General features: G+C 36.8%; 1 protein-coding gene across 1 annotated transcript in view; it reads left to right on the forward strand.

Moving 5' to 3' along the window:
- The window catches only part of SNTG1 (syntrophin gamma 1), a 383,856-nt gene that overhangs the window by 76,406 nt on the left and 282,933 nt on the right, over positions 1-24,517 (forward strand). The window contains exons 4-6 of the mRNA XM_059392846.1: positions 10,656-10,713; positions 11,532-11,575; positions 11,668-11,709. Coding sequence (XP_059248829.1) covers positions 10,656-10,713; positions 11,532-11,575; positions 11,668-11,709 — 144 coding nt within the window. The remainder of the gene's footprint in view (positions 1-10,655; positions 10,714-11,531; positions 11,576-11,667; positions 11,710-24,517) is intronic.

The raw sequence follows: 24,517 nt of genomic DNA on the forward strand, positions 1-24,517 counted from the left end.
TCTTTCTTCTGCCTCATTTATCCTAGCAGTGAGAGCCTCCATTTCTGTTTGCACCTCATTAATAGCTTTTTTGATTTCAACTTGGTTAGATTTTAGTTCTTTTATTTCTCCAGAAAGGGCTTTTATATCTTTCGAGAGGGTTTCTCTAATATCTTGCATGTCTTTTTCGAGCCCCGCTAGAACCTTGAGAATTGTCATTCTGAACTCTAGATCTGACATATTACCAATGTCTGTATTGATTAGGTCCCTAGCCTTCACTACTACCTCTTATTCTTTTTTTTGTGTTGAATTTTTCATCTTGTCATTTTGTCCAGATAAGAGTATATGAAGGAGCAAGTAAAATACTAAAAGGGTGGCAACAACCCCAGGGAAATATGCTTTAACCAAATTAGAAGAGATCCAAAATCGTGAGTGGGGAGAAAGCGGATAAAAAGATGTTCAAAAATGAAGAACGATAAAAAAAAAAAAAGAAAAAAGAAAAAAAAATAAAAGAAAAGAATTAAAAAAAAAGAAAACAATTAAGAAAAATATAAAAAAGAAAAAATATATATATTGGATAAACTAGTTAAAAAACGTTAAAAAAGAAAAGTGTAAAAGTTAAAAAATGTTAGCATAATAAGAGAAAAAAATGAAAAAGAAAAAAAAATTAAATTTACTGCATGACTAAAGAATCATAGGGAGAAAGCCATGAGTTCCGTGCTTTGCTTTCTCCTCCTCTGGAATTCTGCTGCTCTCCTTGGCATTGAAACTGCTCTCCTTGGTAGGTGAACTTGGTCTTGGCTGGATTTCTTGTTGATCTTCTGGGGGATGGGCCTGGTGTAGTGATTCTCAAGTGTCTTTGCCCTATGCGAATTGCACCACCCTTACCAGGGGCCAGGCTGAGTAATCCGCTCAGGTTTGCTTTCAGGAGCTTTTATTCCCTGAGAGCTTTCAGTAGAGTTCCAGAGGACGGGAATACAAATGGCAGCCTCCTGGTCTCTGGCCCAGAGGAGCCGAGAGCCTGGGGCCCCACTCCTCAGTGTGCCCTCAGAGAACAGCGCCCAGTAACTACCGTCTGCCCGACCTCCAGCTGCGCTCTGAGCTCACCAAGCCTGCGACCGGTTCAAGGTAACACCGAGCTGTGAGCTCACTGTCGGCTCTGTCTCTGTAGCCAGCTTTCCCGTTCCAATACCCACAAGCTCTGCGACACTCAGACACCCCCAATCCTTCTGTGACCCTGCGGGACCTTGAGGCCACGCGGACCCCGCATGGGCTTCCCCCCGGTTTAGCCTCTGGAGCGATGTCCCTCAGTGGAACAGACTTTTAAAAGTCCTGATTTTGAGCTCCATTGCTCCACCACTTCCTGGGAGCCAGGCCCCCCCCCCATGGGGTCTATCTTCCCGTCGCTTTGGATTCACTTCTCCGCCAGTCCTACATTTCAGAAAGTGGTTGTTTTTCTGTTTCTAGAATTGCTGTTCTTCTTCTCTTCAATATGCCGGTGGATTTGTAGTTGTTTGCAATCTTTAGATAAGCTTTCTAGCTGATCTGCTAGCTGACGTAGTCTCAGCCTGCTACTTCTCCGCCATCTTGACTCCTCCCCCTTATTTATTTTCTTATGTATTTATTTGTGTACCTACTGCTGGAGCAATTTGAGCCAGTAATACAATTATTCACATAAATATATAAACATATATCTTATCCTTATTTGCTTCAGTTAAATAATCACTTCTGACACACACTGGAGATTTTGCAGTGAGAATTATTGAATTAAAACCTGGAATATCTCAACTGGAGATAACAGAAGGAAGATTGTCTGTTGGACAATTAAAGAGGCTTTAACCAATATAGTGAAGACTCCTACAGGTGCTCCTGAATTTCACTATACTAAGAACATATAGTGATGTTATTTCAATTTTACCTTCTAAAAAATTATTTGTAAAAACTTAACTAAAGTGTAAAAAAAATGTTTTTCTTTCTTTCTTTCTGTCAGAAAACTCTAAAACACTCCAAAATGGGCTGTTACAGGTCAAAGCCAACTGGCCATGCTCTGTGCTCCTGACAAATCTTGGCTCATGGGCCTTTCCTCCCACTGTCATCACTGTGCATGGTGGCAACTCCTCAGTTTTCCCACGTGGTGGTCAGTGCTACTAAAGTTGTTGGTCAACATCATAGGCTTCTTTCATAGCATCTTTCGAATGCTTTATTTATTAACGTACCCTAGTGGCTATAGACTGTGGTTAGAATGATGTCCTTGAAGCTACCAACGCCCTTTAAGCCTCGATGTTGCCTATTCATGTACAATGTTCTTATTCCCCAACATTCTCCAGGCAGAGATTCCCCTATAACGGCGATAAAATAAAAGTGAGCCTTTACCTTCTTTTATTTTCGCTACCTTATTATTGAAACAATATATCTTAGGGATATTAAAACTTCAGGGATAAAAGTTTGTGGCTTAGTCCAAGGTGGCTTAGAGATTGAGGTAGTCATATGTCAGTATGTCTGATTCTAGGTGTTTATAATTTGATATCTTCCCTTGAAGGACAGAATGATGTAGTACATGTTAAGGAGAGTTTCCATCCCCAAATTTCCTAAAAATCTTCAGGAATAAGAGAAAAACATAAATAAAAATGAAAGATTATATTAGATCTAAATTTCTAAAAATATATTTAAGTTGTAACCCAGCTTCCTTTCAAATTTTGTTTATTTCTTCTCTTTACTATAATTTTGCTTTTTTCACCTTAAGAAAATTTTTGGTTTGCATTATTAGAACTTTCTTACAAGATCTAAGACTCTTCTTTGAAAATCCACATTTATTAATATTTTAAATCATATCCAAAGTTACTAGACTCCCAATGTGGAATACAGCACCCAAAAAGAGCTTTGACATCAGTTACATTGAGATTTAATGTAGAAGTCAGATTTATCTCCAGAGACAAATTTATTTTTTAGATCATAAAATCCCATTTTTTTTAATAACAAGAGTGTTTTAAAATATTTATTTATTTATTTATGAGACAGAACACATGGGCATACTTGCGTGCAGGAATTGGGGGGAGGGGCAGAGGGAGAGAATCTTCAAGCAGACTCCCCACTGCGCACAGCCCTCCCCAGGGCTCCATCTCACGACCCATGAGATAAAGACCTGAGCTAAAACCAAGAATCAGTCACTTAACTGACTAAGCCACCCAGGTGCCCCATAACAGGTGTGTTTTATAATGGAAAGGTAGAGATGCAAATTACCTATGCATCTATGTGAATTCTACAGGAGGGCAAAACAAAACAAAACAAACAAAAACAAAATCCCCCAACGCAGAACCAAGGACCTGCGGGGACGTGACAGACTTGTGCTAATGCTCCACGTTTCAAAGCAGGTATCCTGACAAATAGAGCCGCCACACACAAGGCTGACTATCTTGATCCATCTTCCCATCCTCTGGTTTAGCTAAATTTTGGTCTTCAGCTCCTTAAAAAGAAAGGGATTCTTTTTAACCCCTGGAGAGCATGCCTATTCCTGGATTCCTGCTAGTTTCTACTTTGTTCTCTCAGTGCAGTTGGCCAATCAAGTAGGAGCAAATGCGCAACTGAACCAAGGTATAATGAGGTGAAATTTGGAGGTACAATATGCACACCTCTGTTGTCATCAAATAGTGTTTCATCAACAAGCACCTACACCTAAATAGAAATTATGGTCCTACATTCTGATCAGAAACTTAGTTGTGAAGCACTACTAGAGTTTTCTGCGCTGTGCTCAGTCTTGCACTGTCTTCCAGAAAGCTTTGCTCATTCAAGCTATTTTTACCTTTGTGTTGCTTTTTAGAACACTTTTAGCATCTGCCATAACTTTGGATTTTTTTTGACAATTCTTTAGGAGTTTCCCTGGCTTTCACCATTATTCATTCTTCCTCAATTTAAACATCGTTCAGAATTCAGTGTGTGTGTTTTTCTTTTTCTTCCTTATTAGTTTTTGTTTTTGTCACTCAGTAAAATGTCAAGCTCTTCTTATTTACGTTTTTTTTTTTTAAGATTTTATTTATTTATTTGACAGACAAATCACAAGTAGGCAGAGAGGCAGGCAGAGAGAGGAAGGGAAGCAGGCTCCCTGCTGAGCAGAGAGCCCGATGTGGGGCTCGATCCCAGGACCTTGGGATTATGACCTGAGCCGAAGGCAGAGGCCTTAGCCCACTGAGCCACCCAGGCACCCCCTTATTTATGTTTTTAAACTTCCAAAATACCATTCTCCAAAAACTGAACAAAAAGATGCCTAAACTCTCCACTTATAATCACATAATTTTCTCTGTTCTCAGACTGAAACTGCTTCTTTTTATTAAAAAAAAATTCAGAAATTACAGAAGTAAAAATAAGGAATCATTGAAATAGTAATTAGTGAAAGTTTATGCGCACTCACCAAAAAGACAGTTTGCAGAGCAAGAGCACTCAAACCAAACCATGGAATGAGACTCAGGGTAGATTGCTATAAAAAAACTTACATTGTGGGAAGGCAGTGACTATTTATTCTTCACAGGGACTGGTTATAAAATTACAATTTTCTTAAATGATAAGCAACTGGTTAGTGGTTACCTCATAACAACCTTGGGAAGTACTTCAAATTTTACTTATGATTTCTAGAGGCATAAACAAGAAAGCCTTGCAAAATAAGCTAAATGAAGCTTTGTTTGTCTGACTAAAGTGGTTTTGTCTGCTCAGAGAATTTTCAAGGCTGGTCTCCATTTGTTTTTGATTTTCACACCTTGAAGCTCTCAGATTTATCAGGCTGGCTGGCATATCTACTCGTTTGTCTTACAGGACATTCTGATCTGGGCCCTTGTCTAGTTTTCCAGAGTTCCAAAATACCGATGATCTTTTCTGTCCTTTATTTCCGGCTCTTCAGCTCCTGCCCCCATTTCCCTCATACCACATCTGCCTTCTGGCCTTCTGGTAAAATCTTTTTTCAAGGGCTCATCCCTTTTGTCTGGACTATCCTGAAACTTAACTATTTCCACAAATAACTTAAAGGTCTCCCACACCTGCATTCCCAATAATCACCAAGGCTTTGCAACATAAGACCTAATGTTCTTGTATTTTTGCTTCATTCTTATGAGAATCACCTTATGGATAATCACCTTAAAGCAAGCCACTATCTTTTATTGATCTTCCACATCTTTGAAAATAGAATACCGTATATTTGCATATTATTAAATCCTACTTCTGGCCATTGTCAGTTAATAAATCACTTTTTAGAGAAAGGGTGTTTTGTTTTGTTTTGTTTTGTTTAAAGATTTTATTTATTCATTTGACATACAGAGATCACAAGTAGGCAGAGAGGCAGGCAGAGAGAGAGGAGGAAGCAGGCTCTCTGCTCAGCAGGGACTCGATCATGTGGGACTCGATCCCAGGACCCTGGGATCATGACCTGAGCTGAAGGCCCACTGAGCCACCCAGGCACCCCTGGTATTTTGATTATTATTATTAGAAAAGGTTCCATAGAATTATTTTCCAACAGACAATGCTATGTCATTTATGTCCATTAAGGGAATGTTTGTAATCAAAGGTGGTATTTACATGAAATCTTTAACTTTGCAGCAATCAAGAATGAAATTGTAATAATTATTAAAATGTTATCATTTATAAACAATAATTGCAAGTATTTATTAACTGTTCCTTAAATGCCAGATGCTAAGTAATTTATATTCAATTTCATTTGTCCTTTAGTATCGAACAAAGTAGGTAACTATTGCTATCCCTCTATAGGCAATGTAGTTAGGTACTAAGAGGTTAAGTAATTTACCCATTGTTGTACCTGGCAGAGCTGGGTCTAAACTCACATAAAGCAAATGACATAGTCCTTACTGTTAATAACTATGCTCTGTAGCTGTAGAAGCCAGACTAAATTATCTCTAAACTCTCTACTTGGGAAAAGAAGTAATATTTTCTCTCTAAATTATTTACATTCTGGTTTATTCAAAATTAAACTAAATAGATCAATATTTCCAGGATCAAGCAAGCAGTTTAATATCAAAGACTTGGTATTATTTGCATCAAATTTACCAAATAAAAATATATGTCTTAATAGCAGCTATAGTAAATGTCTGCATTTTAGGGGCACTTGGGTGGCTCAGCAACTGTCCTTGGCTCAGAAATGATCCCAGGGTCCTGGGATTGAGCCTCACATTAGCTCCTTGTTCAGAAGAGCTTCTCCCTCTGCCTGCAGCTCCCCCCACTTATACACTCTCTCTGTCTCTGACAATAAATAAATAAAGTTTAAAAAAATAAATTTCTGCCTTTTAATTTATTAGTAGGTGATACAACACACCCTCATTTACATATACTTCTCCTCACCCTGTTCTCTTTCTTTTTACTTGAGTTTGTTCTTCTATTTCCACCAGAGACATTATGGATACATACCTTTACACCATAGAAATAGGAGGATATCAGGCAGGTAATAAATCTGAGGTTGAAGATTATGGATGAATCCCCAAGAGTCAGTTAAAACCACTGATCAATTTTCATTATAAAGACCATTTTTAATTAAATAATTTATTGAGATATAATTTACATATCATACAACTTAACCACTGAAAGTATACAAGTTAATGGTTTTTATTATATTCACAGATGTGTGCATTTTAGAACAATTTGTCTTCCTCGTGTCCTTGAGCTATCATTCCCTTCTCTCCTTATCTCCCTAACTCATCTCTAAGCAACTACTTGTGTACCTTCAGTCTCTATAGATTTTCCTACTTTGAACTTTCATATGAAGGAAATTATACAGTATGTGGGAGAGACCATTAATCTGTGCCAAATTCAAACTAAGTGATATTAGGAGGTAGGCATCGCACTCAAATAGGTAAGGACATTTTCCCATGATATTTTCAGATTATATTCTTTTAGGTACTTATCCCATATTTGTTCATTAGGCTCTTGACCTTAATTATTGTGTTGTTATTATCTGCTTACAAATATCTTCCTAGCTCTAAATAGATATATAATGGTGGGGCCTACATCTCTCTATCTCCCCCCAGAGCCCAGAATATGATTGATTGATTAACTGGGATAATGAAAATATCAAATTAAAAATATTTATCTGGCAAGATTTCCAATGTTCTAGGAACATCCTAGCTTTGATATGGTGGAATTTCAGTTATACTGGTAAATTCTTTTATGGAGTCTTAAAATGCTTCAGAAAAGAATTAATATCCTGGTTCCTATAAAGCTAGTTGTAAACTTAATTATGCATTGAATGGTATATATTTTAATAATTTCTGGGATGCACTGTAGAATGTTGCCTCATTTTCCTTAGTCTTGATTTTACACTGGAACAACAGAGCTCAATTAATTCATTTATTCTCTAAACATTGACCACAAGCCTGCACCCTGGCTGGCCTAATCGTAGGTTGAGGAGAAGTACCTGTAAAGGAAACTCTGTCTTGACCCCCTGCCCTTTATAATCCAGTGGGAAAGTAGATATTAATCAAATTGTGATGTAAATAAATGTAAATTATAGCCTGGATTCAGTGTTACAGAAGTGAATTACTTCAAGCGAGGAGACACTGATAAATGGGATCCTTTAGCTAAAATTCTGAATTTGAGTGGGAGTTTACCAGGTTGAGTAAAAGAAAAAAACAAACAAACATGTAGGCAGAGGGGATAGTGTGTAATGATGTCCTTTGGTGTTCCAGTGATAAACATCCGGGATGAAGACATAAGGCAGGTTGAGGCCTTAAGACAGAGGGTTGCTGAGGATCTGGGGTTTTATTCTAAGTGTAGTAGGAAGCCTGTCAGCTGTTTCAAACAGGATGAGTTACATTGTTTGATTCTTGACTGGAAAACCTTACATTTCCCCATTTAGGTTGAGAGCTAAATCTTATTAATTTTAATAGAGCTGGACTGCTCTCACAAATCATCCAATAAATTAAGGTACTATGATTTTAAGTTCCAATTTCATCTCCTGAGTTTTGTCTAAAAATTTGTTCTTTAGCAATTGATTTAAGAATTCTTTCACAACTCCTACTTTGATTAAAAATTTGATTAAGAAATTTAAAAAACCACTTTTGGACTCAAACCATTCAAATTTCAGGAGAAATTTTACATATAGAAGAAAAACTTGACAAAATACGGGTTAGTTTCAGTCTGTCATTGAAACATAGTTCTAACTTTCTGGTGTTGAGGGAGGAATGGAGTTACTGAGCTGGCCCTCAGAAATTGCTATCTTGTTTTTTTGTTTGTTTTTGTTTTCCCTAGATAGATCTCAGGGAGAGGTTTCCCACTGTCCTGCCATGGTACTTGGCATTAGAAATCTGAGCGCTGAGGAATTTTTGGATTCAGTAGTGCAAGGAGAGAAAAATGTGAAAAGCTAAAGAAAAACACTCTGATGACAGCCACACAGACAAGAAAAAAATATGTGACATAAAAATATGTGACCAAAAAAGTGACATAAAAAAATGTCACTTTCTGTCCCCTAATATCTGAACCACAAAATATCTGGTTGAGTTTATTTCTTTTTATACCACCTAAAACTTCTTTGGTGGATGATTAGTCTCTGTTAACTAGATTTTTCTTCCAAGAAATGGAGACATATTCTTAAAATCCTTTCCAATCTCCAAGTATCTCTAGAAACTAACTGTAACCATGGGCATTTAATTTCATTGCACATTCTTAGCTCCTACTTAAAATCATTCTTCAGTATGTTTACAACAATAGCTTTGGGCCTGGCAAAGCTTTTGACTTTATTTATTCATTTGTTCATTCATCAATAAACATTTCAAAGATAAAAAAGAAAGATATTATTCCATGCACTGGGTTTACATCTATGTATGAAACAAATTACTAGGAAAATTCAGTGCCCTCTTGGAACTTATATTTTGCTTAGGAATGGGGGAAAATGAATGAAAATGAATACTAGATATAATAAATGAATAAAGATAATAGGAGGTTGGAAACTGATAAATATAACGGGAAAGAAAGAATAGAACAGAAAAAGGGGATTGGGAACTTGGAACCGTAACTAGTAACTACTAAGGGTCTTAGAACAGATTAGTGTTAAGCTTATTTACCACTCTAATGCCATATAATTTTATTCATAAATCTTAATTGATAGACTAATTAGGATAATAACTACCTTGTATTCAGTGCTTGTTGTGTGCTAAATAAGGACTAATTTCAATTATACTATCAGACACAAATCACTATCTTTTGATCAAATGAGAAGTCATCTTAAACAGGATTTGGGCTTGTTATGAATATACTGACCAAAAGGCAAAGTGGAATTAGAAGCCATGTCTCTTACACAGAGCTAGTCCTGGTGGGTAGGTGAGTATTTGGTTGGTAGAAAATAGTGAGTAAAGTGAGTTAGCACTGGGTTTGAATTTCAATGTGAGGAAGAGAGTTTTCAATATTATGTTTCTTCTTTAATATTCTGGAAATAAATTAGGAATACTTGCCAAGAAAATGTTGACTACTACTACTTTTCTCAAAAACTATTGTCCGCCTTATATTTAAGTATATTGATAATTCAGTACTAAAAACTGACATTCGTGGAAAAAATAGGGTTCTAAAATAACTTTTGTTCTTAAATAAAAAAAGCTTTAGGAAGTTTATGTGTTTTGAAGATAGAGAAACCCAGTAGATTTTAGATTGTCTTTTCAACTGTCTTGTGTTAAAATTGCTATACTTCTTTAATACATGACATTTTATTTTCTATTATTATTTTTTATAATTTTTTATGATTTTATTTATTTATTTGGGGGGGAGAGTGAGAGAAGGAGACAAAGCAAGAGCAATGGGGGGTTGGCAGAGGCAGAGAGACAAGCAGACTCCCTGTTGAGCAGGGATTTTTTTTTTTTCCCCCATAGGAGCTCCATCCCAGGATCCTGGGATCATGACTGAGGTGAAGCCAGATGCTTAACTGACTGAGGCACCCAGGCACCCCAACATTTTATTCTTTAGTGAATTTATTTGATTTTTCAACTGTTGGTTTCAGCTCTGTAATATTTAAACAGAATTTTTATGCACTTATTTCAGGATTTATTATTTATTTCCATATAGGTCTCACTTACTTATTATTATTATTTTTTTAAATTTTCTCTTATCTCATCTGGTCAGTTAGATGAAGAATTATCACAGTGTTTTGCCAGCATATTTTATTATGTTCTTCCACATGTGCTTTCACACATAGAGAAATCTAATATTAATTAAAGAAATGCAGATGATCCCTTTCCCAACATGCATATGCACTCTGATTTTTTATATCATTTTGTGCAGGTAAAGGTCTCTCTAGTTACTTAACATCCCAAGGGGTCTGTGCTTGGTCACATAGAGCAACTTAGCTAGTTAATGGAAATACATAATTATCTGGCATTTAAACAAAATAAGAAATTCTACAATGGACAACGCTATGCATTGGAAAGAATGCCTATTCAAGGCATTTCCAATCTTTAATTGAAAAGCACAGGCTTTCAAAGTCAACTGTTATTAATTGCTAGATGTCACAGTATATTCTAAATAGGTAGATAAGTATTTTGGGGAGCACTATCTGCTGAGTAGAGAAATTCCACAAGATTATTTAGATTGTATCTGGTGTCCATTAACATATTATTCTTAGCATGTATAGTTTCCTAATTAAAGGCAGAATTTTTACTTTTGCAATTAAAAAGCACAACATATGATTTTTTTCTTTGCAGGGGGGAGCTGAACACAATATTCCAGTTGTCATTTCAAAAATCTCCAAGGAGCAAAGAGGTAAAGTGTTTTGACAATTACATAGTACCCGTTCCTTTGTAAGCCATCCTTAATGAAGAATAGGTCATATTAAAGAACCATAAGTTAACATGTGACTGACTAGCTCCAGGTTCCTCATGACCAGAGAGTAGGTGGCCAAGTCTGATTCCTAACTCTATCACTTTATTACTCCAAGGAAGGATTTCTTTCACAGGAAAGCAAGGATGAAAGACAAAAGAACATGCGACTGTATGAAAAATTAGGGACTGCACAGCTTTTCAATTATTTCAATTATACAAACATAGAGACACATTTAATGATTAAAAAGTCCCATCAAATAAGGCAATTCCTCATACACATATTTTTTCAATTCTCGTATGCAGTTTAACTTAGTCATGAAATTTCATTTAGAAAAACACCAAACATGTATAACAGTTTTTTCAATGACTGAAATCAATAAAATAATCTAATGTTCAAAAAGAAACCTAGAGCTGATCTCATAACTGATGGATTGAATGTTTAGGTAGAAAATTTTTCATAGATACCTTAATATTATAAGTACATGAGAAAATTTTGTCATCCATCCAGAAGAGTGACCAGTTTTAGGCAACAGTAAGATCTGAAATGATGGGATTAAATGGAAATAGGTATTCCAGTGTGTGGGCAGAATCATACAATTGCTTTTGCACTCCTATTACTTGTGGATCTTTTAAGATGCTATCTGAATAAAACATTTAATATTTTCCTTGTATTAATTTTTATTTTACTTAATTACAAAACTTTTTCATCTGTATGAAGAAAATAGTTTGTGCATAATCATTACCCTTCTTCCTTTCCAGCGGAACTTTCAGGGCTGCTCTTTATTGGAGATGCAATTCTACAGGTATATATTTTACCCTTATTTTCTATGTTCAACCAATACATAAATTCAATTCACAGTATGCCAAGTGAAACCATAATTTTTTTTCACTGCAGATAAATGGAATTAATGTGAGAAAATGCAGACATGAAGAAGTGGTGAGTTTTCTTTACTTTTTCCTAATATCATAATATTCCCCATGTGCAAATAAGGATCTATGGCACTGCTAAACACTGTTCGATTTATTCATTAGGTAGATGTGACATTGGTCCAGTGTGTTAATCAGATTTTCAGATGATCTCTTAATTAATGTCTGTGTATGTGTTTCATATTAGAAGTAGGTCTGTGGTACTACCCAGGATGAAATGTAATTCAAAGAAATACCTTGACCGTTGCTTATTATGTGTTTTTGCAGATTTCCTATGAATCCCTGCCAGCCAATGTCCACTTAGTATATATCTCTAGGTGAAATATGTCTCTGACTCTTTGCAAATGTTTAGAAGCTTATAAACAATAGAATTTATGTCTGTAAAATCTTACACAGTAACAGAGTCAACTGGAAGAGCATATAACGGCTGTGTGTGTGAGAGAGAGAGAAAAAAGAAAGAGAGACAAAATTTAGAATTTAATCTCAAAGCATACTGAATTAGCCCTAGGCAGAATGGTCATCAGTCTTTGTGTGTGTGTGCTGTTGTGTTCTGTAATATGTATGTATGTATGTATGGATGGATATTGGTAATTATGCATATCTGAAGCCTCAGCCTCAGATACTCTATTTCAGTCAGTTTAGGTAGACCCAGGAATTTGAATTTTAATGGTTGGCCCACGTGGTTCTATTGTAGGTGGCCTGTCAACCACACTTTGGGAGAAGCTGGAAGGTTGAAGGGCTTCTGTTGGTGATGGTGAGAAGACATAAAACATGTTACAAAAAGATTAGGACAGTGTTAGGCATTTGGGAAACATTCGTCCTGGTTGATTAAATAAGATTCATAGAACCTTCACTGAATTTCTATAGTAGCTCGCAATGGAAGAGATAGAGGAGAAATTATGTTCAAAAGTTTATGCTAAAGGTTTGTGTTTGAATACGTTGTTCCTCTGTTAAAAGGTATTTCAAGAAAACCATTCTGATGTGTTTGTGTATTTCAAACCTCAATGAAGCACCACAAGTGTTTCTGAGAAACCACAGTCCCACAAACAGTGATGCACGGGAGGGTTTTCCGTTGTGCATGCTTGGAATAATTCATCTAGTTTGTATTCATCACTTGTCTTTTGTCTTCTCCAAAATCTTACTGGGTCCATGGTATCGCCACTCTGTGCTGAACATCACATGTAAAATATGCGTTTCAAGTCTTGAATTTACTACAGATATGTTCAGAAAAAGCAGAGTTTTAGAACAAGTTAGAGACAAATGAGAAAACAGCAAAAAGTGCTCTGTTCTGCCGATACAGATGCAAATGTTAAATATAGCCATGTAAGCAAAGATATTTTAACTTTAGTCTTCTCTCGAAAATACAAATTGATTTTAAACTCATTATACAGGGAGCAAAACCAAGTGCATTCTCTTTTAAAACCACATGCTGTTAGATGGGGTCCTGTTTGCAATTTGGCCTTCCGAGGCAGGCAGCATGCTCACACAAGCTATGCTAGCTTTGATTAGACAGATTAGTGTGGCGTGAAAGATTAGAATGTGCTAATAACGCCACTTCCTAATGCTGTTCATTCTGTTTCAAAGAAAAGGAATTTAGGATTGTATTGCAAATTATGTGCAGCTCTTCACAATACACTTATTTTTTGGAGAGGCTTAACCTTATCAACTTTGAAATATAGGCACTAATATTCTGAAGTTCCACTCTTTCCTTTTCCAACAGTAATTAGATGCCTTTGTCCTCACTGCTAATTACCTAAGCAAGTAGACTGACTTATACCTCAGTGGGGCTGAGATATTAATTAAATGTTTAAGAATGGACTTAAATGGGCAGAAAAAGGCACAACAAGCTCAAAGGATGTAGATGGTTTTAAAATAGCATGCTGATATACCACATTCTGTATTCCAAATCTGTGATTCACACAGAGTTCCAAACTCAGAAACAAATTGAGTAGGTGTGACAGTATGTTGTGGGTGCATATAACTTTCCTTTTATTCATCTGCATTACTCATTGATGTTGCTAGAAATTTTGTATTTGGTCCCTGGTTAGCTTCAATCTTAGGATGCCTTCAACAATATAGATGTAACTTTTGTGTTGGTGTTACAAGATTTAATCTTTGTGATAGGTGAATCACACAGTGTCTGTTATGGGTACCCAGTAAGACTATTAAGGAATTATTTAGCCAAATGCCTACAATTAGATCACTGAAGCATTTGTGTCTGTGTGTTTCCACGTTACTAACGTGGACAAAAAATACATCAATTCTGTGTTTGCATCCACACCATGCAAAGCAAGAAGAAGATTGCTGAAGAAGAGAAGCTTCTGAAGTTTCCTCATAGGAAAGACCAGCACAAGTGTTAAGGGTTGTTTGGTGTGTGACATGGTGGGAAGGTAGCAGGGTACTCAGGTTAGAGGGCTTTCACACTCATAAACAACTATCTACAAGTCCTAGCTGGGACACTTATTAACATTGTAACTTCAGGAAAATGAACTTGCTTCTGTCCCTCTCTTACTCATCTGTAAAAGCAAACTAATAATTACCTTTATAAAGATTGAATGGGAGTAATGTATATGAAACTCCTGGCACAGATGTGGCAATTAAGAACACTTAGGTATTATTTTATGCCATCGAATAATATTGCTTCACATGTTGGCACTCTTCTCCCTATTCACTCCCAGTGGTTACTACTGTGTCAGTGTTGGGCAGTGTCTTGTTGAATCCATGCTGTCCCCTTGGAGCTTCCCATACAGAGAGAGTCCTAATGCATGCTGGTCTGCATGCCAAGCTCCTTCCACCACACCCAGTCAGAAATTGAAGTGGGCACCCAGGTCTTGAGGGACAGAGCTGTTTGTAAATGAGGGTTTCTTGTTCATCATAGCAGATGTCTTTTTATTTTTTTATATGAATGTGTTTTGTAGCCCATGAGTTATACTCCCAAGATACAAAAAAACCCTAAGGTACCTTTTTTTTCCCCCCAAGAAAATGCAGATCTGTTGTCACTGTTGATGTTAAGATTGATTCTATTTTTTTTTAAAGATTTTATTTATTTATTTGTCATAGAGAGAGAAGCGAGAGAAAGCACAGGCAGACAGAGTGGCAGGCAGAAGCAGAGGGAGAAGCAGGCTCCCTGCCAAGCAAGGAGCCCAATGTGGGACTCGATCCCAGGACACTGGGATCATGATCTGAGCCGAAGGCAGCCGCTTAACCAACTGAGCCACCCAGTCGTCCCAGATTGATTCTATTTTTATTTAAAGATTTTATTTACTTATTTGACAGACAGAGATCACAAGCAGGCAGAGAGACAGGCAGAAAAAGAGGAGGCAGAGCATAGAGACCAATACAGGGCTCTATATCAGGACCCTGGGATCATGACCAGAGCCGAAGGCAGAGGCCTTAACCCACTGAGCCACCCAGGCGACCAGATTCTATTTTTTCTTTACCTGGCCATTGAACCTTAGACACATTAAATTGATTGCTATCTCTCTACCTTTCTATCTTCTATCTATCATCTATCTATATTTTATTAACAGGTAAATTGATCACATATCAAAAAAAAATCTGAGTATCATCTATATGAGACATACTGAGATAGAGTTCTTTGTGTGACAAGAAAGAATTTACAAATAATTTTGTCTCTAACTTTATTGCTATGTGGACATCATTTCTGTAGAGTTTAATAATTAAAAGAGTTGTACAAAAAATTTATTAGGAAAGGGCATGTTGACTTATGGTCTTCAAAGTATAACAGTGGTGATCTATATATGCTCAGTCAGAATAAAAGGAAATAAGTTCTAGCTATAGTAGGAAAAAAATGCATCTTGAGTCTACAATTAAGATGGTTGGAAATGAAAATCTGTAAGTACACTTGAAATTTCCATCTAATAAGACTTTCAAAATAGGATAACTCATTATTAGGCAAAGCAGAATGGATGGATAGAGGATTCCAGAGGTTTCCTTCTAAAATACTTCTGATTTCATGATTGAAATTTATGTGTTCTAAAAAAGATGCCTTTTGTTTCTATGGTTTTGTTGATAGAAAACATTAGATAATTAGAACTGCAAATAACTATCCACATCTGAATTTTTATTTTTAAACCAAACTCTAAAAAACTGTAATTCTTATAAGAACAGAATGAGTATCTCAAAGTATGTAAGTTAAAATGATATATGTATGCAATAAAAACAAATTTAGAGAAAACTAATATTAAGTGTTGTTTAATAGCATTTTAATTATTATGATATGCTTGACTTAATTCAAAATTTCCATTGGAATAAAAAGAACATGTTCTTTTCTTAACTTAGATTAATCAGAAAATAACTTAAAAAGGCTTATGTCCTATCATCTGTAAATAAAGCATTAATTTATTGAAACAGTTTAAGTTTTATAAATTACCAAGGAACATATTTAGGATGTGATTTGGGAACACACATCATTTTACATCTTGGCAAAAAAGATTAAAATATCACAGAGTTACAAATTGTGTTTTACTTAACTGCTAATAATTCTTAATTTGTTCTCAGCTTGGAAAAAGGTTTTGAGGCCTTACTGCTTAATACTTTGCTTAAGAATTCTAAACATAGTAGACTCCTTTTCTTTAAATTAACTACCACCAAGGAAAGCCATATATGAAATGATTATACTTTTAATACTTTCTACTGATTTTAGAAATGTTCAATGCAAAGACAGAAATGTGCAAAATATTGTTTATGCTATGTCTGATTTTGGAAAGAAATAAAATATCCAGAACTTGCCTTACCTACAACTTAGCTTTTTATTAACACTGTTAGGAGTTCCCTTTCTGCTAAACCCACAGGTCTGTCTCATTAGGTATGAATATAGATAGCATAGGCCACTCTTTAATTAAATGCATGGTCTTCACTCTTGGCTACTAATTCTCATCAATTCCTTTATTTGCTGTCTAACATAGTTCAATGATCCAACTTTGCAGCTCCCTTAATAATGAGACAAAGCCAAGCCTGATAAACCAATTACTTAGTGTGGTCTCAGCAAATTTTTATCTAGAGGAATGGACACAGAGAATATATAGCAGCAGGCACAAGGAGACCAGGTGATACTCAGGGGACAAAGTGACTTGAGGTAGAAATGAACACGTTGATATTCCTTCCTCACCTCTTACAAACACTCTTAGTCACTCTCACTCTCCAGGTTAAAATGACAAGGGTACATGTGTGTTATAGAGATTATACAAGTTCACAAAACAGAAATTTTATTTTCAAAATGATTAAACTGAAAGGCAAGGAGGAGAAAATGTGTGGAATGGAAGTTTGAAGATCTAAATTAAAAATTGTGTAACAGGGGTGCCTTGGTGGCTCAATCGGTAAGGCATCTGTCTTTGTTTCAGGTCATGATGCCAGGATCCTGGGATCAAAACCCATATTGGGCTCCCTGCTTAGTGGAGAGCCTGCTTCTCCCTCTCCTTCTACCCTCTCCCCCCCCACCACTCCTGTTTGCTCTCTTTCTTGCTCAAATAAACAAAATCTTCTAAAAAATTGGGTTATAGGCACTTTTCTCATCTTTGTTGTTTGAAAGGTAGAGTTTGAATGGTGGACTATTTGAAGTATATCAGTCTTAATATCTTTTTCAGCTAAAATGTTCAATTATTTTATTTTAAAAGAACACATACTTTGTTAAAACTGTAAAACTAACTATACAACACAAACAGTGAACTCTGTTGGATCTAACTATGGGCCTTAGCCAATAATAATGTACTGATAAGGCCTTATCAACTGTAACAAATTAATACACTGGTGCAAGATCTTAATAATAAAGGATACTCTGTGAAAAAAGATGGGAAGGAACTTTCTGCATAATTCTGTAAACTTTAAAGCATTGTAAAAAGTAAAGTCCATGAAAATTGAATAAAAGGGAAAACAAAACAAAACAAAACAAAACAAAACAACACCCTCCACTGTTTTCTTTCCTGACTAAGGAACTATATGCCAAAATCATGGCATTTATGTCAAGTGTACAGAGAAGTCATGTAAATTAGGAAGTGATACTGAGAGCTGACGTAATTACTCAGATTAGTTTTTCTTCTTTTGGCCACCCACAACTCCTAGGGATTCAGTCTGTGTCCCGGGAGAGAGTTCATTAGGGGGGAAAAAAAAACTTAAGAAAAATATTTTGGGGAGAATGCCTTTAAAATATCAGAGTGCAAGGAATGATGACTTGCTGCCTCTAAGAAAATATCTCAGAACACTGACTACCACTATGTGATGAAGGAAGTGGTACCCGGTAGAGCAGCCACAGTGTCCAGCAGAAGCAGTAAAGTCCTGTCAGCATCTAACATAACTAAGAGAATTTAACAGAGGTGACCAGAGAAGAAGAGAGAAATAAAGATAGAGCACTGGACAAATGGAAAGACCAATTGATAAGCACAAGGATACACTCAGAATAATCAGGGGATAGATAATTTTTTTACAGAGGTTGAGATTCTACAATTTAATGGGGGGTAAAAAAAAATAAGATAAGGTTTATGCATTCATCTATCACTCTCAAAGTGGATCATTCTTACCAAGAGGCTTCTAGAGTTCTATGTTCTGAAGTTGTTCTGAGGCATCTCAGGATGCTACAAGCTACTACCGAAATAATTGGGGCAGTACACATGATTCTCTGGATCAGAGATCTGGGCAGAAAGGGAAAACCCAAGATCTAGTTAAAAATCCAAACACCTGTGATCACCTGTATAAAGAGTGGCTCTTTGGGTAATTTTAAGGCAGAAAGATATCCTATTATGCATGCGTTTACGTTGAAGAAGGACTGGAAGCCCTAAAACAGCAGCTATGGAATTGTGCCGTAGAAAATACCATGCCCTTTACCTAATAGTTCCAATGTTGTATATATAAACAAACTCCTAGACAAATCTGCTGTGGTCTGAATAGCTGTATCTCCCCAGATTTCATATGCTGAAATTCTAATGCCAGTGTGATAGCACTAGAAGGTGATTAGGTCATGATTGTAAAGCCCTCAGGAATGTGATTCCTGACATTATTAAAGAGGCCCTACAGAGCTAGCTACCCACCTCCCTCATGTGAAATGTATGAAGTCTATATCCCTGGAAAGAGCCCTCATCTGACCATGTTGGCACACTAATATTAGTCTTCTAGCCTCCAGACTGGAAGAAAAAAGTTTCTTGTGTTTGGAAGCTGTGTCTGTGCTGTTTTGTTATAGCAGCTGGTACAAAAACACCTTCTTCCATGGTGTGTGTGCAATCTTCAGCAGAGATTTGGAGGTAAAGGAAATGTTTTTATTGTTTCCCCTTCCTGAAACACTGTTTTATCATAATAAACAGAGTCATAGGTAAATTTTTTGAAAATGGAAAGCAACCTCTTTTTATCCCCTTTCTCCCCCCTCACGATTAGGGATCTCTTCTAATTTGGTTAAAGCATATTTTCCTGGGGTTGTTGCCACCCTTTTAGTATTTTACTTGCTCCTTCATATACTCTTATCTGGACAAAATGACAAGAAGGAAAAATTCAACACAAAAAAAAGAACAAGAGGCAGTACCGAAGGCTAGGGACCTAATCAATACAGACATTGGTAATATGTCAGATCTAGAGTTCAGAATGACAATTCTCAAGGTTCTAGCCGGACTCGAAAAAGGCATGGAAGATATTAGAGAAACCCTCTAGAGAGATATAAAAGCCCTTTATGGAGAAATAAAAGAACCAAAATCTAACCAAGTTGAAATCAAAAAAGCTATTAATGAGGTGCAATCAAAAATGGAGGATCTCACTGCTAGGATAAATGAGGCAGAAGAAAGAATTAGTGATATAGAAGACCAAATGACAGAGAATAAAGAAGCTGAGCAAAAGAGGGACAAATAGCTACTGGATGACGAGGGGAGAATTCAAGAGATAAGTGACACCATAAGATGAAACATTAGAATAATTGGGATTCCAGAAGAAGAAGAAAGAGAGAGGGGAGCAGAAGGTATACTGGAGAAAATTATTGGGGAGAATTTCCCCAATATGGCAAAGGGAACGAGCATCAAAATTCAGGAGGTTCAGAGAACGCCCCTCAAAATCAATAAGAATAGGCCCACACCCCGTCACCTAATAGTAAAATTTACAAGTCTCAGAGACAAAGAGAAAATCCTGAAAGCAGCCCGGGAAACGAAGTCTGTAACATACAATGGTAAAAATATTAGATTGGCAGCTGACTTATCCACAGAGACCTGGCAGGCCAGAAAGAGCTGGCATGATATTTTCAGAGCACTAAACGAGAAAAACATGCATCCAAGAATATTATATCCAGCTAGGCTAGCATTGAAAAAAGAAGGAGAGATTAAAAGCTTCTAGGACAAACAAATATTGGAAGAATTTGAAAACACCAAACCAGCTCTACAGGAAATATTGAAAGGGGTCCTCTAAGCAAAGAGAGAGCCTACAAGTGGTAGATCAGAAAGGAACAGAGACCATATATAGTAACAGTCACATTACAGGCAATACAATGGCACTAAATTCATATCTCTCAATAGTTACCCTGAATGTGAATGGGCTAAATGCCCCTGTCAAAAGATACAGGGTATCAGAATGGATAAAAAAACAAAACCCATCTATATGTTGCCTCCAAGAAACTCATTTTAAGCCCGAAGATAGCTCCAGACTGAAAGTGAGGGGGTGGAAAAGAATTTACCATGCTAATGGACATCAGAAGAAAGCAGGAGTGGCAATCCTTATATCAGATCAATTAGATTTTAAGCCAAAGACTATAATAAAAGATGAGGAAGGACACTATATCATACTCAAAGGGTCTGTCCAACAAGATGATTTAACAATTTTAAATATCTATGCCCCCAACGTGGGAGCAGCCAACTATATAAACCAATTAATAACAAAATCAAAGAAACACATCAACAATAATACAATAATAGTAGGGGACTTTAACACTCCCCTCACTGAAATGGACAGATCATCCAAGCAAAAGATCAACAACGAAATAAAGGCCTTAAACGACACATTGGACCAATGGACATCACAGATATATTCAGAAAATTTCATCCCAAAGCAACAGAATACCCAATCTTCTCTAGTGCACATGGAACATTCTCCAGAATAGATCACATCCTCGTTCCTAAATCAGGACTCAACCTGTATCAAAAGATTGGGATCATTCCCTGCATATTTTCAGACCACAATGCTCTAAAGCTAGAACTCAACCACAAAAGGAAGTTTGAAAAGAACCCAAATACATGGAGACTAAACAGCATCCTTCTAAAGAATGAATGGGTCAACCAGGAAATTAAAGAAGAATTGAAAAAATCATGGAAACAAATGATAATGAAAATACAACGGTTCAAAATCTGTGGGACACAACAAAGGCAGTCCTGAGAGGAAAATATATAGCGGAACAAGCCTTTCTCAAGAAACAAGAAAGGTCTCAGGTATACAACCTAACCCTACACCTAAAGGAGCTGGAGAAAGAACAAGAAAGAAACCCTAAGCCCAGCAGGAGAGAGGAAATCATAAAGATCAGAGCAGAAATCAATGAAATAGAAACCAAAAAAAAAAAAAAAAAAAAACAAAAAAAAATAAAAAAAAAAAAAAAAAAAAACGGAACAAATCAGCGAAACTAGGAGCTGGTTCTTTGAAAGAATTAATAAAATTGATAAACCCCTGGCCCGACTAATCAAAAAAAAAAAAAAAAAGAGAGAGAGACAGAAAGCACCCAAATAAATAAAATCATGAACGAAAGAGGAGAGATCACAACTAACACCAAAGAAATACAAACTATTATAAGAACATACTATGAGCAACACTACGCCAATAAATTTGACAATCTGGAAGAAATTGATGCATTCCTAAAAACATATAAACTACCACAACTGAACCAGGAAGAAATAGAAAGCCTGAACAGACCCATAACCAGTAAGGAGATTGAAACAGTCATTAAAAATCTCCATACAAACAAAAGTCCAGGGCCAAACGGCTTCCCAGGGGAATTCTACCAAACATTTAAAGAAGAACTAATTCCTATTCTCCTGATACTGTTCCAAAAAATAGAAATGGAAGGAAAACGTCCAAACCCATTTTATGAGGCCAGCATCACCTTGATCCCCAAACCAGACAAAGATCCCATCAAAAAAGAGAGCTATAGACCAATATCCTTGATGAACACAGATGCGAAAATACTCAACAAAAACTAGCCAATAGGATTCAAAGTACCTTAAAAGGATTATTCACCACGACCAAGTGGGATTTATTCCAGGCCTGCAAGGTTGATTCAACGTCCACAAATCAATCAATGTGATGCAACACATTAATAAAAGAAAGAACAAGAACCATATGATACTCTCAATAGATGCTGAAAAAGCATTTGACAAAGTACAGCATCCCTTCCTGATCAAAACTCTTCAAAGTGTAGGGATAAAGGGCACATACCTCAATATTATCAAAGCCATTTATGAAAAACCCACCGCAAATATCATTCTCAATGGAGAAAAACTGAAATCTTTTCCGCTAAGGTCAGAAACACGGCAGGGATGTTTATTATCACTTCTGCTATTCAACATAGTACTAGAGGTCCTAGCCTCAGCAATCAGACAACAAAAGGAAATTAAAGGCATCCAAATCGGCAAAGAAGAAGTCAAACTATCACTCTTTGCAGATGATATGATACTATATGTGGAAAACCCAAAAGACTCCACTCTAAAACTGCTTGAACTTGTACAGGAATTCAGTAAAGTGTCAGGATATAAAATCAATGCACAGAAATCAGTTGCACATCTCTACACCAACAACAAGACAGAGGAAAGAGAAATTAAGGACTCAATCCCATTTACAATTGCACCCAAAACCATAAGATACCTAGGAATAAACCTAACCAAAGAGGCAAAGAATCTATACTCAAAAAACTATAACGTCCTCATGAAAGAAATTGAGGAAGACACAAAGAAATGGAAAAATGTTCCATGCTCCTGGATTGGAAGAATAAATACTGTGAAAATGTCTATGCTACCTAAAGGAATCTACACATTTAATGCAATTCCTATCAAGGTACCATCCATCTTTTTCAAAGAAATGGAACAAATGTTTCTAAAATTTATATGGAACCAGAAAAGACCTCGAATAGCCAAAGGGATATTGAAAAAGAAAGCCAACGTTGGTGGCATCACAATTCCGGACTTCAAGCTCTATTACAAAGCTGTCATCATCAAGGCAGCATGGTATTGGCACAAAAACAGACACATAGATCAATGGAACAGAATAGAGAGCCCAGAAATAGATCCTCAACTCTATGGTCAACTAATCTTCGACAAAGCAGGAAAGAATGTCCAATGGAAAAAAGACAGCCTTTTCAATAAATGGTGCTGGGAAAACTGGACAGCCACATGCAGAAAAATGAAATTGGACCATTTCCTTACACCACACACAAAAATAGACTCAAAATGGATGAAGGACCTAAATGTGTGAAAGGAATCCATCAAAATCCTTGAGGAGAACACAGGCAGCAACCTCTTCGACCTCAGCCGCAGCAACATCTTCCTAGGAATAATGCCAAAGGCAAGGGAAGCAAGGGCAAAAATGACCTATTGGGATTTCATCAAGATCAAAAGCTTTTGCACAGCAAAGGAAACAGTTAACAAAACCAAAAGACAACTGACAGAGTGGGAGAAGATATTTGCAAATGACATATCAGATAAAGGACTAGTGTCCAGAATCTATAAAGAACTTAGCCAACTCAACACCCAAAGAACAAATAATCCAATCAAGAAATGGGCAGAGGACATGAACAGACATTTCTGCAAAGAAGACATCCAGATGGCTAACAGACACATGAAAAAGTGCTCCATATCACTCGGCATCAGGGAAATACAAATCAAAACCACAATGCGATATCACCTCACACCAGTCAGAATGGCTAAAATCAACAAGTCAGGAAATGACAGATGCTGGCGAGGATGCGGAGAAAGGGGAACCCTCCTACACTGTTGGTGGGAATGCAAGCTGGTGCAGCCACTCTGGAAAACAGCATGGAGGTTCCTCAAAATGTTGAAAATAGAACTGCCCTATGACCCAGCAATTGCACTATTGGGTATTTACCCTAAAGATACAAACGTAGTGATCCAAAGGGGCACGTGCACCCGAATGTTTATAGCAGCAATGTCCACAATAGCCAAACTGTGGAAAGAACCTAGATGTCCATCAACAGATGAATGGATCAAGAAGATGTGGTATATATACACAATGGAATACTATGCAGCCATCAAAAGAAATGAAATCTTGCCATTTGTGACAACATGGATGGAACTAGAGCGTATCGTGCTTAGTGAAATAAGTCAAGCAGAGAAAGACAACTATCATATGATCTCCCTGATATGAGGAAGTGGTGATGCAACATGGGGGCTTAAGGGGGTAGGAGAAGAATAAATGAAACAAGATGGTATTGGGAGGGAGACAAACCATAAGTGACTCTTAATCTCACAAAACAAACTGAGGGTTGCTGGGGGGAGGGAGGTTGGGAGAAAGGGGTGGGATTATGGACATTGGGGAGGGTATGTACTTTGATGAGTGCTGTGATTTGTGTAATCCTGGTGATTCACAGGCCTGTACCCCTGGGGATAGAAATATATGTTTATAAAAAATAAAAAATTAAAAAAAAAAAAGAAAATGGAAAGCAGATTTTCATGTAGTGGTACTGTCCTAGATCGGAGAAAGCTGAAGCAAAGCCAATGTCCAGCAAGCATTCACATTAGAAAGCTCAGATAGGAATCAGAGTGAGCAGGGGCATTCTAGCCTAGAATAGGAGTTGAATATTTGGGTCCAGGCCTAGAAGAGGGCATAGGGGAGGTTCT

This window comes from Mustela nigripes, chromosome 3 (assembly GCF_022355385.1).
Source record: "Mustela nigripes isolate SB6536 chromosome 3, MUSNIG.SB6536, whole genome shotgun sequence".
NCBI lineage: Eukaryota > Metazoa > Chordata > Mammalia > Carnivora > Mustelidae > Mustela > Mustela nigripes.